Genomic DNA, 15,078 nt, shown 5'->3' with positions numbered 1-15,078 from the left:
TATTTTATGGCCCACAAAATGCAATTTCCTGTCATTTACCAGAAAAAGGTTTCTTTATAATAAAAAACCCAGATAAAGTTACTTGATTAAAAATTACAAAAACTGAAGTTCATAAACAGTGTGAACAGTAGGTACACCCAATTTGATATTGAGTATCCCTGTACTCTTACGCATTGTAACATTTCTGAATAGCATATTCTTAAACAACATTATTAAAAGAATAGACAGAAGCTGTGAAAGATACTTTGTGGGATAGTTCATCTGTGTATTTGTATACCAAAGCTTTTGGTCAAAGATCCAAACTTTAATCCAAAAATGTTGGGCACTTACTGGTGGTCCAATTGGTCCAGGGGGGCCTAGTTCTCCTGGAGGCCCTGGGTGACCCTGAAAATCAGAAAAAGAAAACTGTGAATTCAGTTAATAATATCTTAGATATTTTCCAAACTGATCTTTTGAGGATTGTATATAATAACAACTCAGAGTCATGCAGCACAGGAACAGTCCCTTGCCTCACCACATCCTCGCCAATCATCAAGCACCCTATACACTAATCCTGCAATAATTCCACTTCATTCTCCCAACATTCCCATCAACTTCCAGATTCTACCACGAAGCTACACACCAGCGGCAATCTACAGTGGCCAGTCAAGCTACCGACCCACACATCTCTGGGAACGTGGGAAGAAATGGGTGTTTTCATTTAGATTTCATTTAGAAAAACATCTCTTGGCACCTAAAGATGTGTTTGCGCTGGAGAGGGTGCAAAGGAGATTTACCATGATATTGCCTGGGATGAAGTGTTTTAGTTATGAGGAGAGACTGAAGGGGCCAGGTCAGTCTAAGGTTCAGTCCTGATGCAGGGTTTTGACCCAAAATGTTAACAATTCCTCTCCCCACCATAGATGCTGCTCAACCTGCTGAGTTCCTCCAGCAGATTGTTTGATGTTAGATCTAATGTTGGAATGGTTCTACAATGCAGGTAAAGCTGTGGAAGTGTCCTCAAAATATGTGAAAGAATTTTTACCAGTAGAGATTGTTAGTATAAATGCAGCATACAGACCAATGGTATAAGCAAGGGCAGGGTTCTGGGATTAAGTTCTGGTCACATGAGTTAGATAGTGCAAATAGTAGGTGTGGTGAGAAATACTGATGCAGTTGCAATAGGAATCATTCAGTACAAGTGTGCAAGTTCAATGCACCAAAATGTTTTAACTGTAGGAAGCAAGGTACAGAAGATTTTGCAATACCTTGAGAATATTAGGACAAATGGAATGATTGTTCTCTGACATATGGAAAAGTCTACTGCCACCATTGAGGATGGGATTTTCCTGGTGCCACCTCCTCCTGTTACCACATACATGTATTGCAGCACTACTAGGATGCATCTCACTATTTTCAGGTATGCCTGATGCTGCTCCCAGCATGCCCCTTTGCACTCCTCACTGAATGAGCATGGAGCATTGATAGTAATAGCAGAATGAGGTATAATGCAAATGCCTTACTGTAAATTCTTGATTTAATACTTATTCTATGTCTTGAGAACTATTAACAGACAGTAGCAAAAATGAGATTTGGTAACTAGCAAACTGTATGACTCAATTTTTACAAAATATTTTTTAAAAATTAGCATAAATCCAGTTATTAAATTACAGTCATTAAGCATTTAATTATTAGTATATTCTTATAAATAGGGAAGGATAAGAATAATAGGTATAACTGGAAGAGCACGGCCACTTAAAAAATTAAATTAATACTTTAAAAATTAATTTAACTTAATTGTTGTATAATTAGTATTTCACATTGGTCTTTGCATTCACTGCCCCCCTGAAATAGTTTTCTCTTTCTCTGTGCATTCTTTGCTTCTTGCAGTGGTTAATGTTAGTATAGAAAATGGAATATTTTCCACTTTTCAAGATCAGTGGTGGTACTGAGTACTCCCATGCTCGATACAGCATGGTCAGATGAACTAAAGTTTCCTCTTCTATTCTTCCTACCATGAATCTTAACAACACTACAGAGTTTACTCTCCACTACACAACTGTGACCTTCTCTTTCCAAGTTTGTCACTCCAAGCTGGTTTTTAGGGAGTAATATAACGTTTTGTGATGTACATGAGTCCACATGTCCACCAGAAGGTGAACTTTGCTATCTGGAGACTATTCAAACTCATTTCATGTAGGATTATAAAAAGTAATAGAAAGCAAACTTCTATTCTGTCATTCTCAGTTGGATTCAAACACATGCCCAAGGGTTGAGAAGGCTCTTCATCAGACAACCCATCCCAAATTAAAAGGATAAAAAATTCACCGTGGTATTTAATACATACCTATGAGGGATATTGAATTGTAGATTTCCCAGCCTAACACCTACTGTAACTTAGCATAACAATTACCTTGCAAGTAATCCAAACTTTCTGAATTTCTATATCAGTTAAAGTAATAAAGAATCAGGGAACACAGTGATCAGTAAAGGCAACAGATGATTGTATGGATCATGTGGACTACTTTTGCTCTAATTTATGTTCTTATGGACCATGCAGATCCTGAGTGCCCTTGCAGCCTTATTGAAATTAGCTCCACAAACTTTTAAGATCTTGACACAGTTTAACTGGACAATGCCAGAAATTTACAAAGACCTCATTTTGCATTAACTGGACTGGGCCTGGAACCTGAATGGAGATCTATGTGCTCAAAACACTAAATTACAAACTTTATTTTATACCGGCTTTGTGATTTCTTATTGTATTGAAGTCTTTTATATACTAAAGTGTAAATTTCTAGGCATCTTTCTTCCTTTTCCCTTTCATAATTCCTTGAAATTATCATGTGAAACGGGAATATATTTTTGAGCTGCTCTACATGAACAGTTGTGCCATGATATAAGTAGGTTCAGAAAGATCAGAATGAATGGCATATGGAATGTTGAAGATAGCAACTGTACATATCATGCTTGTAAAGGAAAGCTGAAGGACCATTAATAATTATTTGATTATTTAAACAGAATATATGCCAAAAGCTAAAGCAGATTGCTCAGTTACAAATACGTCTCATTTTTTCAACATCTGATGGTCAGTGCATCTTCATGTTTCTTCTATCCTGCAGTTCACAATATAAGTAGCTAGCAGGTTACAGCTATCACACAGGATGTGCATATGAAATAGGTTTCTTACAGACTTCTGAAACCAGCAATTGGAATAAAGAAGATGGAGAAAATAAATGTTTAAGAAAATACTGTGTACTAGCAAATCAAAAACCAACAATCATTGAGTCATATGTATATGAACCAACCTCACCACAACATACAATTACACCTAATCAAATTCATATCTGGATAGGTTGGAAGAAGTGACTAACCAAAACAAGCATATTCTATTTCAAATTGGAATAGTTAGCATCTTTGATTATATTAAATGTGGGATAATGTAGATTTTGGCATTTTTATTTGGAAAGAGTTCTTAAGTACGTGTTCATTTGTCTGAAGGTCACAGAACAGAAATTTCAGTATATCTTTGTGGGAAATAGAAAATGGTGTTCAGTGTGAAATAAGTTTTTCACTAGCATCTATGATTGGCCATCAGTACTGCCTTCATTTTGCTGCCATTTCCTGCAAAGGAAACTGCTTTCAATAAATATTTCTGTCTCTTAACTTTTCTTAATTCTCTTAGACTGAAATGTGCCAGACCTCTTTCTGGCAAGTGAAGACTGAAGCATCTATATTTCGTTTTTCTAGCTACATTGGCCAAGAGACAGTAAATACACAGAATGTATGTTCTGGTTCCAGTGGGCAGTGGGGGAATGCCCTCACTCCCACAGCAATTATCAACATATTGAAAAGATATCAGGTAAACAGATTCAACTATTCTAAAAATAGTCACCAGTATTAAAAATCCTTCTTTAGCATTTCTGGGTGGGCAGCTGAACTTATGCTCACAACTTCCAGCGAGGAACTGAGAGGTTTATTGACACAAAACTCTTAAGCTGCATTCAGTTAGACTTCCATCAGCAGTCTGAATGTGGTTAGGACTGGTTTGGCAGGACAGAGTGCAAAAAGACATGAATTAAAGGGAATTCACACTGGTATCTCACCTTGAAAATACGCCAGTTGGTGGAAATAATTTATCACAATAACCTGATGCATGCACCATATGTTGTCAACACATCCATGCAATCTCTTATGGCTGCTTTCACTCAGAATGTCTGTAAGTTATTTCTCAGTTGCACAGCTTTTATAGCCATTTCCGTTTTTAGTTCACTGAGCAGAAAATAGTAAGGTTGGCCATTTTTAACCCAATTCCATCCAAATAGCAATACTGAGATGAAAGCTCCAATGCAGCCATACCAAGAAATATTGACAATAAAGTTGGGTATGAAATTACCATGCACCTCAGTGTTACAATATAGTAAACCATATTTACAAAAAAAATGGGATGAATTTAGTCAATATGATTGTAATTAAATTCCAAATTTCAATGTTTTCAAACATGAAAATGATCTTAATGAAAATGTTTTTGTTAACTGTACCCATTAGATCTTTACAGCAGATAAAGTAGTTCATTGTGTAAGATTAGCTTTTCAGAATTTCCTCTCATCAAAGGGATGACCACACATATGTCATTAAGTGGTGGGATAAATTGGAAAAACAAATTGCTTGTTTTAGTAAAACATAATTGACATAAAAATGTTATATTTGTTGAACACCTTATTTTTGCTTTTGTTGGTTAATTCTCTTGTTGAGTATTTTACCAATTTAAAAGTTCAAGTTGTCATTCTGAAATCTCGTAACATTGTACTAAAGGCATTTCTCAAATATGATAAGGCACCTTATCAATAAACTCTTTCAAATACATAATAATTTTAACAAAATTATAAAATCAAAGTGAGCAGCTTGTAGAGAGCCCTTTATCTCTATTCAATTCATACACCTAATTATTGGCTGATAGTTATAATTCCTGAACATGGGAAAATATATCTAAAGGGTAATCTCATCCTGTAGATAATTACTGTTTTAAAATTCTATAGATACTCCAAGGCTGTTGTCAATTTTAGTCATGAATACAGGTGACATTTTCCATCTCCATATCTCTGGCAGAATCTGGTACAGCATGATAGAGAACTCTGGATCCCCTAGCACATTATTTTACTGTCATTAGAATTAATAGAAGATCATTGCTTACAGTACATAACTTCTTGATATGCACTCCAGGTTTATATCAGGAGCACTGAATTCTTCTTTTACCTCGACAGAAAAGAGCTCCAGTCCAAAGGGATTTGTTGGAATGTGATACTTTAAATTAAGATGGATAATTTTAATGCTAGTCAAATGCAGATCATTAGAAACGTATACAAAACCTGAATGAAAACCTTGCCATATTTTCAGGAAATCTTTTGTAAAGGACAGGCATTGTGATTTTTAATTTACTATTTTTAAAAAAGTCCACTGGTTCAGATTCTGAGCCAAGAATGCACCCTGTCACGTGCCATTCGTTAAATGTGACAGTATAAATTTAAGTTTTAACTTTTTTTTGCCTATGAAAGTATCAGAAGCATGAGCTGATTATAGGACAGGGAAGGCAAAAGGGCTACTAGAACCTTGGTGAACAATGCAACCAATGGTCTATCTCCTTAATCCACAAAACTATTGAGCAAAAGAGGGAGGAAGGGCTGAAATGGAGAGTAAATTAGAGTTGATGAATTCCATGGCAAATGACATACAAAAAATGTGGGACAGAAAGAATGGATAAAGAAACAGAAAAGTAACAGAAGAGAATGAAAATAAATGTAATCATATATATTTGCATATTAAAATCTCTTCAAAAATTCACTATCTGAAGGAAAGGGAATCACATTTCACTTTTCAAGCAAATAAAGCTGTGTGTCAATAATTAACAATTATCATGTCATTGAATGGGTACTTATTATGTTAAATGTTAGATTTAATTTTCTGTAGCAAGCTTTAGGGGCAGTTAATGTATAATTCATGGGGAAATTAATCAAGAGATGCCATTTTACAAATCTTCAGGCTGAATGGTGCAAACTAACCAGTGACATTCCATAAACTGCTGGCTGAGTTGCACATTAGTAACAGCATGCATTGACTGTAGATATTCTTCAGCAAAATCAGGGCTATAATAATTTTCACTGGTCTTCTCTCACTCATTTTCTTCTTATATTCTAAATTTTGGTCCTAATTTACATGCTAGTTTAGTCTAGCTTGTGGTCTCCTCATGTGAGAAACCATGGCTGGGAATTTGGGTAAATGGCTCCTTACATTGTATTTAAATAATTGCTTACAAAAGAACACTTGAGTACAAGTACAATTTTGGACACAAATCTCACTAATTTATCCCCTCACTTTTCATGGAGAAAACACTGGCCTCTGCTTGGCATGAAGCACTAGTGCAGAAAAAAAATCAGGAAATCACTGTGGTGTGAATCATGGATGTAAACCTTACCCCTTTGTTACATATCATGCTTAAGAACAAGATCACATGATTTTATTCCAATTATAGCTACATGGACCTGACAGTATGTTATAGGATAAAAGCAAATATTATGTTCTATTTATTATTGGCAATGGCTCTCAATTTTTTAATGCCCATTTCATCAGTTTTGAGTTCTAGATGTTGGTTATGCTGAAATAGTTCCAGTTTTGGCAGACACATATTAAATTCTAAAAGAATTTTATTCCTAATCTTAGCCCTTCCTGTTGGATTGGCTCCATGCAATTTATCAGACAAATGCTGTGACCAGCAGATTAACTGTTACCTTGCTGAATAAACATGAATTCTATGCATCAGTATAAATTAGTGTAGCTGAACTGGTGTATACCACATATAAAGTGTCCTCATGCACGTGTCTGGTTTGGCTGCTAAAACCCTCTATTCAACTCAGCCATTCTTATGTGAGATTTATTTATCATTATGTAATATAATTTTAATCCATCTTGGCCAGAAGACAAAAATTCATCTGCACTGTTTTCTGGCTTTAAAACAGCATTGGCAATCTGTTTCAAAAAGCTCTAAAAAAAATCATTAAATTCATTAGCAGTAGTTCCAAAACAGCACCACTTTAAGAACATTGCATGTTATGTATCCAATTACCTGCATTGATAACAACTTTCTTCATAACTTTGATTTTCGCAAATATATCTTAAAAGTTCACAGCACATTACAATCAGGATTCTTCTGGAGAGTTGATAATAAAGGGACAGGGTTTGCAGAGTCGTCCCAAAGAGGAAGTGGAATTTGCAAAGGCCTCTTAAGAACAGTGTATTCTGGACCCAACTTCCATATGCTAAAGGCACACATGAAAGGAAGTTGCCAGGGAGGTATCTGAAAGAGCATGAGTACCCACTATGAATGCCTGCAATTTTCGGAGTCCTGCAGCCAAATACTCCTTCCAGCTTTGACGAATAAACAGAAAGCACCCAATGCAGCAGTGATCAGTGAAGGTCATATGTGTCATATGTCCGCAGATACAGACGGTTAAGAATCCTGAGGCAAAATTTCTGAGAGTTAGCGTGACCCTGACTTTGACTTTGAGAGCAGTGCAGGCACTTGTATTTGGTTGCTAGGCAAATTTCAAGTAGCAACCAAATGTAAGTGCTCTACATTTCTCTTGAAGTCTGTGTCAGGGTCACCTTAACTCTCAGAACCCTGGCTTCAGGATCTTTGTAGGCTGGCTCCAATGAGATTCATTATTATGGCAATTTGCTGTTCATAGCTTCAGTGCAAAAGTCGAAATCTCCAACAGATTGTTGATGAATGTGACTTTTGCATTCATACTTCAAGGGGTCATTAGTGGTAATGCAGAGCTCCCAAAAGTGCAGCAGTCATAGAAAGTAGTCATACCCTAGCACCTTATAGACAATGCCCTGGCAACTTCTTTCCATGAGTACCGTGTGATCTGTTGTATGTCTTTCTCCTTCTTTTCCACTCATTTCTCATCTGATGAATATGGAAGTGCTTCTCTTTTGCAAGATTTTATTTGGTATTTGTTGCCACTTAATTTTGCTGAAACCACCTTAGGAGGTGGTAACTAGGATCTCAGTTTGGGTCAATCTGCTTGAGGCTTTTGGCAGACAGATGTGCAGCACTCTGCCCACTACCACTGGAGGATGAGCCTGACCTCTAAATGATGTTCAGCTGGAGTCTTCATCATTATTAAAAGCTCTTTCTTCAATGAGGAAAGTGTGCCAAAAGGTTGAAAGTTTCATCAGATACAGATTTTGGGTATGATGCTACAACTGGCATCATATGGATTAGCTGGACAATAGGAAAACAGTTCCAGGTTACCCAAAGTTCTTGTATTCAATCCTTATTAATGATGGGAGTTATCCCACTCCGAAATCTGCACAAAAATTGGTGAACGCTGTGTAAACACAATTTCCATCTGCAGTGTGCTTTATTGTGGACGCTGTGCAAACAGACTTTTAGCCATAAGTTTTGAATATGAAGGTTTATAACTATCTCAGTTTCCAACCCTTCTTTTGCCAAATTACTTTTCTAAGCTGAAAAGATAGCAAAGTTACCCTCTAGTCAGTTGGAAAAAGTGTTGTGGTCTAACAGAACTACTCTTTTCACTTCCCTGTGGGAAAATGTCTGGCTTCCAATCAATGCATCCCTAGGTAACTAGACTTGATGTCACTCTTGTCAGTAAATAAGCTTCCATGTGTGGAGAGTCACACATATAAGCTTATTTACTGACACTTCAGTGTACGCTCATGCCACAATGCAAATGCAAAACTAACATCTTCAAGACAAAAATAATATTTCAGGAGGTTCTGTTCTTTAATTTTGAATACAGAGCAGATATCTTGATCAAATGTCAACACATTATCTTGAAAAACAGTATATTTTAACAATGAGATTTTTTTATACAAACGTAACACATCACATCTGTGGTTTGATAATAAGTGATTAGTTTGTAAGATTAATTATGTTATTGGACTGACCTTTCACAGATAACACTGGAATTAATAAGAATTTGGAGAATGAATTGATATAGTTAACCAAGTAAATCTTTTCCTGATGACATGCTAAAATCTGCAGCTTAAGATATAATTTCAATGTTGGAGGGACCAAATTAGACCAGATGAGGAATACAGGGCTTTCAACCAAAAATGCTGAAATCAAACCCCAGTTTGCCAAGTTGTTCTGACTCAGCTGGTCTCTCCACTATTTGTAATAATTTATATTCAGTTTGACCACCAGATGGAGCATTTCATCACCAGGATGTAGTAAAGATGACACAAAAACTCTTGCAAGACCACTCCGCCTTAGAGAAACAATTTTGCTGTTGAGTTATATTGGCTGCTAGAACAATCTAAACACAGTGAGGCTCCACCTGAAACACTGATGCTTCCTTGATCTTTTCAAATGCTAATGATCTAGGTATATACTTAATTCTGTATTGGCATTCTTCCCTTTGTTTAACATTATGGCCAGAGAGTAACAGAATCACAGAATGATATGGAGCAGGACGATGATATTTGTCCTAAAGTGCCAGTGCCAACACTTTGGTAGAGCTACTAATTAATCCACCTTCCTCACTTTCTCCACTGGAGACTTATAAATGTAGTTCATTCAAATGTTTATCCAATTCTCTTTTGAAAATTACTAATGAAACTTCTTCCACCACTGTTATTGGGCAGTACATTCCAGATCACAAGAGCTCATTGTGTAAGGTAAAGAGTTCCTCAAAAAGATTACATGTGCCAATAAACTTAAACCAGTGTCTTCTAGTTAGAGACTCTTTTGCTATGGAAACAATTTCTGCTTATTCACTCTATCACAGCAATTCACAATCATCAACCTATGAAATAGCCACATAACCATCTGCGTAATATGAATAATTCCAGCTTCTCTAAATTTTAAACATATTTGGTTTTGCTCATTCCTATGACTATTCTGGTAAATCTCCTCAGCTACATCTCCAAAGCAACAAATTTCCTAAAGCATAAAGCCCAGATTTGAACACAATAGGCCTGAACATACTCATTTGTAATTGGAAATTTTGTTGGGAACCGTCAATTACTGCAGTGCAGGGGTCAGCACATCTCTGACTTCTGTGCCTACCCATCGAAATGCACAGATCAAAGGTGAGCTAAAGTTCAGATGCCAATACACGTGTCCTCCCGCTCCTCCTCTGGACTCGCCACTGAGTCTAGCAGCGAAAAAAACCCAAAACATCCTTCTCTGAGTGCTCAAAAAGTAAAGTTAAGTGACTTGTTTATTTTACTTCATCTTTTCGATTCATCTATTTCAAGCAGTTTAAGGTATTTTAAATAAATAAATAGATGTATTGTTCTTGTTTTTTAAAATATTTTTCTGGATTACTTAGTTCTATTTCAACTGTTTAAATGCCTCTGATTCTCAGGGCCATTTAAAAATTGTTAAAAAGGCCTTGACAGCAATAACTATCAGAAGACCATCAGGGCATCTGGAGGTGGGACCTCAGGCCCAGTCACCACTCATGGCCAACTCCACCTCTCAGGAAGGCCATGGAATCAAGAGTTCCGGGTCAATTGATCCCACAGAGCCTCACCAAAACAGCAGTGAGACAATCATGGCAGAGGCGAGGCAGGAGTGCAGGTTGCAGACCAGATCATCCTTGATCTGACCCATATTACAGCTGAGGCATAGGCAGTCATTTAAGAAGGTTTAGTGTGTTTTTGCTTTTGTTCGCTTTAGCTCAAATGGAAAAAAACAAAGATCATGTGTGCTTCTTTCACAGCCTTTTTGACCTACCCTGCCACCATGTGTGTACAAATTCCCCAAGTCCCTCTGCTCCCACTAACATGTTTAAACTTTATTGTTTAAATTCATATTGTTCTCCTCATTCTTCCTAGAGAAATGTAAGACTGCTCCTTTGTCTGTCACGTGCCTGCCTATTTTACTAATCTTTCTGTTTCGCTTACAGCCTGCTATTATTCTCCTCAACCTTACTCTGGAAACTTCAGGAAAACTACATAAGAACATAAAAAGTGGAAGCAGGAGACAGCCATTAAGCTTCAGGGTTGCTAAGCAAATCAAACGATTCTTTATCTGAGTCTCATTTTCCTGCACTAAGTCTATATCCCTTGATTCCCTCATCATCCAAAAATCTACCTCGATCTTGAATATACTTTGCGATTGAGCCGCCAAAGCCCTCCTGGGTAGAGAATTTTTAAGATTCACTGCTCTCTGGTTGAAGAAACTTCTTCTCTGTGTCCTGAAGAACTAACCCCATATTTGAAACTGACCCAAGTTGGGTTGAGTAGCTTGGTCCATACTCATTGGAATTCAAAGGAATGTGAGATGATCATTTTGAGATACCGTATGTATGATTCTGAGGGAGCTCAAGAATGCGACAGCTGAGAAGATGTTTCCCCTTGAGTATAGTTTCAGCATAAGGGGTTGCCCATCTAAGGCAGTGATGAGGAAGAAATTCTTCACTCAGAAAGTCATGAATCTCTTGAATTCTCTACCCCAGAGAGTTATAGAGTTTGGATTACTGACCACAGTGGGCAGATTTTTGAACTATAGAGGAATCAATTATGGAAAGAAACATCAAAGTATATTTGGATCAAGATCAGATCAATCATGATCTGACTGAATGATAGAATAGGCTCACCACATAGCCTACTCCTGCTCTTATTTCTGAGATAATGTTGTGAACAGAGTGATGAAAAATGAACAGGACTTGAAGTAAATCAGGCAGCCGAGAGTGGAATGAGAAAGGCAAGCCAGGAATACATATGAGCTTTGGAATAGTTAAGCCTAGAGATATCAAAGGCATGGATGGAGTATCAAATGAGCTGAAGCAGAGCTGTGCAATACGATAGAGGTAAAAATAGGCAGTCTCATGCTGCAGATAACGGATCTGAAACTCTTCCAGGGATCTGATGACATCAAAGTTTCAGTTTTGGAAAATTCTCTGGAAGTCAATGAATGGGACTCTAGCAGAATTTAAGAATTCATAAAGCCTAGTGAACAGGGGAAAGATTAATTACAGCTGGAATGTCCTCAGAAGTCGGGTTTGACTATTACCTACACACTTCCAAGCGTGTTTTAGATTTGTGGCCCAATTCTTAATCCAGGTAAATCTATATCTCTGTATTTAATTGCACAAAGTATTTGACTTTTCTCAGAAATAGCAAATGTGCTATGTAAAAATTAAGGACCAATATTACTTAAAATACAGCTCATTTCTGTTGACACATTGAAATTAAAAGTAAAAATACATTTTCAGGCCTATTCTTAACTGTTTCTTAAAATCAAACAGAAAATCTTGGAAATATTCAACAGCATTATTAATGGGAGTGTCAGTGTTAACGAAACATTAAATCTGCTTCCCTCTTTGTAGATGCTGCGATGGCCTATTGTGTGCTTCCAGCCTTTTCTGTTTTATTTCAGATTTATAGCATTGGCAGTATTTTGCTTCTGAATTCCTGATTATTAAAAACTGCAGACTCTGTGCATTTCAGAACTTGCATTTCTATGAGTAGATATTATCCTTTATACAAGTCTATCGTATAATCTATGGAACAATCATGAAGCTAATTATTTCTCATCATGCAAATGTTTTGTAATGGATGGAAAGAGGCTCAGAAAACATGGTTTTCAAAATGACATGGTGAGAGGGCAAGGGGGAGAAAATGAGCAAACGGAGAGGGAGATAAATGGGAGGAGAAAAAGGATGAAAGAGTTGAAAGATAGCAGGGAAAAGGAAAGTGAGGAAGAAAAGGGGAAGGACGAGAGGGGAAAGGAGGAGAGGGCAAGGAGGTAAGGAAAGAAAGGGAGCAGGTAAAGGGCAACAAGGGAGGCAAATGAGAAAGAAAAGGGGAAAGAAGAATAAAAGGAGAGTAAATAAATAAGTGGAAAGCAAGGGGGGTGGGAAAGTGGGGTGCAGGAAGGAAGAAGAAAATGGAGAAGGGGCAAGAAGAGGAGAGTAGTAAGGAAGGGAAGAAGAGGTGGAAGGGAAGATAAGAGAAGAATGTATAGAGGGGAGAGAGAGGGGAGGGAAGAAGGTGGTGAAGGGACAAGAGGGGGAAAAGGGATAGTGTATGTGAAGGGGATTCAGTAAAGGGAGGGGTAGAAGAAAGGGAGAAGAAAGGATATGGGGAGGGAGTGAGAAGGAAGAATGGGGTGGATGGGAGAGGACAGGGTAGAAAAAGGAAGGGGAAAATGGGAGGGGAAAGAGGGGCAAGGAGGAGGGAGAAGTTAAAAAGGGAAGGTTGAGGAAGGAGAGTGGGGAGGGCTTGTGGAGATAAGCAAAAGAGTTTGAGTAGATGTAGGAGCCGGGGAGCAGGGAGGGCAAGGGGCTATAAAGTGATGGGGAGAGAGACAATAAGCTTACTCCTTACCATTGCTCCTTTAACTCCTGGAGGGCCTGGAGGACCTGTTTCACCACGATCACCCTGCAGAAACAAGAGCAAGCAGTGTTCAGTGGAAATTCCAGAATACAGTTTACACAATGCTCTAATATTAGAGACTTCAGTGAGATGGGACAGATGCTCTTGGTATGTGTTCATCATCAGGAATCTAATGTGTTTCAAAATGAGATGGGGAGAGGGCAAGGGGGCAAAAAAGAGCAAAGAGGAGAAGGAGACAAAATATCAGGAGAGGAGAGGGTATACTGGTATATACTGTAAGTGTGATTATGCCCTAGTTTACATGTATAGTCTAAAACATTGTTCAAATAGCACACATTGTGTGAGGATCAAACAAACTGATTCTATCTCTGTCTGTACAAAAGCTGCTTTTTGATTTGCTCATACACCTGTAGTCTAAGTAGATTTCGATGATAAAATGGAGACACAACAGAGACTGCAGATGCTGGAAATATGGACCAAAACACAAAATGGTGGAGGAACTCAGCGGGTCAGGCAGCATTTATGGAGGGAAATGGATAGTCGATTTTTCAGGCCGAGACCCTTCATCAGGATGAAAGGTCCTGATGAAGGGTCTTAGCACAAACTGTCGACTGTGCATTTCCCTCCATAGATGCTGCATGACCGCTGAGTTCCTCCAGCATTTTGTGCATTGCTTTTGATGATAAAAGTTGCATTTGTACAATATTCCTAAATTTCAGTGCCTCTTTTTTGCTTGGAATGAGCTTAAAAGTTGTTTTTAAACTTAATTTGATTGGTTAAAACTTGAGCTATCACTGAAGTAGATCAACAGGAATATATGTGTCCGGCTAGATCAACTACCAAAAAAAAATCAGTAACCAAGAAATGGTGCCATATTTGAGCCAGGGAAATCAATGGACAGAGTGCTTAGATTTTGGATTCAGAATTGTGATGTCTTCAGCAGTTTGGAGGAAATATTTAAATTCTGAATGATAGCTAAGGGAAACAGACACATTGAGATATCCTCCTTGTATCCATGCAGCATAATATCTCTTTAAGCAGTCAACTTCCAACAGGATTTGAGTGTCGTTCAGTCATTTGTCATAGAGAACTGAAGCTTAGTGATTGAAGAGCAAAAGACTATAGATATTAGAAATGTGAAATAAAAACACCAAATACTAGAAATATTCAGCAGACCAGGCAACATCAGTGAAGAGAGAAATAGAGTTAATGATTCAGGGGATAACCTTTCATCATAACTAAGAAAGGTTTTGTTGAAAGGTTATCAACCTGAAACACTGATTCTGTCTCTCTCTTCACAGATGCTCCCTGACCTGATAAGTATTTCCAGCAATCCCTGTTTTTATTGTATAGTTATTGTGAGATGAAACACCTAGTAAATTGCTAAAGTAGTACTTGTTGCCTGGCATCAAAAGAACTCACAAGAACTGCCTTCCTTTAGGGACTCTGCTGCTTACCTAATCTTCCTACACACTAATGATCCAAAATGTCTCTGGGAAAATGGCAATTGGCAATGCATCTTGTCATGCTAGTAAGCACTTCTGATATTGCAACTCTCCCTCACTACTACATGGGAGTCTCACAAGAGAGTCATAGAGTCATAGAGCAATACGGCATGGATAAGGGCCCTTCAGCTTGAATATCCAGGAATAGACCCATGAAATTCTGATTCAGAGGCAAGAGACCCATTGCCATGACTGTACCAAGATGAACAAATATTCAGGG

At 37.7% G+C, this 15,078-nt stretch overlaps 1 protein-coding gene across 1 annotated transcript in view; it reads right to left on the bottom strand.

Moving 5' to 3' along the window:
- The window catches only part of col27a1b (collagen, type XXVII, alpha 1b), a 425,030-nt gene that overhangs the window by 153,548 nt on the left and 256,404 nt on the right, over positions 1-15,078 (bottom strand). Inside the window, exons 26-27 of the mRNA XM_052036787.1 lie at positions 13,345-13,398; positions 331-384 (exon numbers count right to left, since the gene is read on the bottom strand). Coding sequence (XP_051892747.1) covers positions 331-384; positions 13,345-13,398 — 108 coding nt within the window. The remainder of the gene's footprint in view (positions 1-330; positions 385-13,344; positions 13,399-15,078) is intronic.

The sequence above is a fragment of the Pristis pectinata genome, chromosome 23, assembly GCF_009764475.1.
Source record: "Pristis pectinata isolate sPriPec2 chromosome 23, sPriPec2.1.pri, whole genome shotgun sequence".
Taxonomy (NCBI): domain Eukaryota; kingdom Metazoa; phylum Chordata; class Chondrichthyes; order Rhinopristiformes; family Pristidae; genus Pristis; species Pristis pectinata.
Note: the sequence above shows the minus strand (reverse complement) of the source record. Positions and strands in the feature narration are given on the sequence as shown.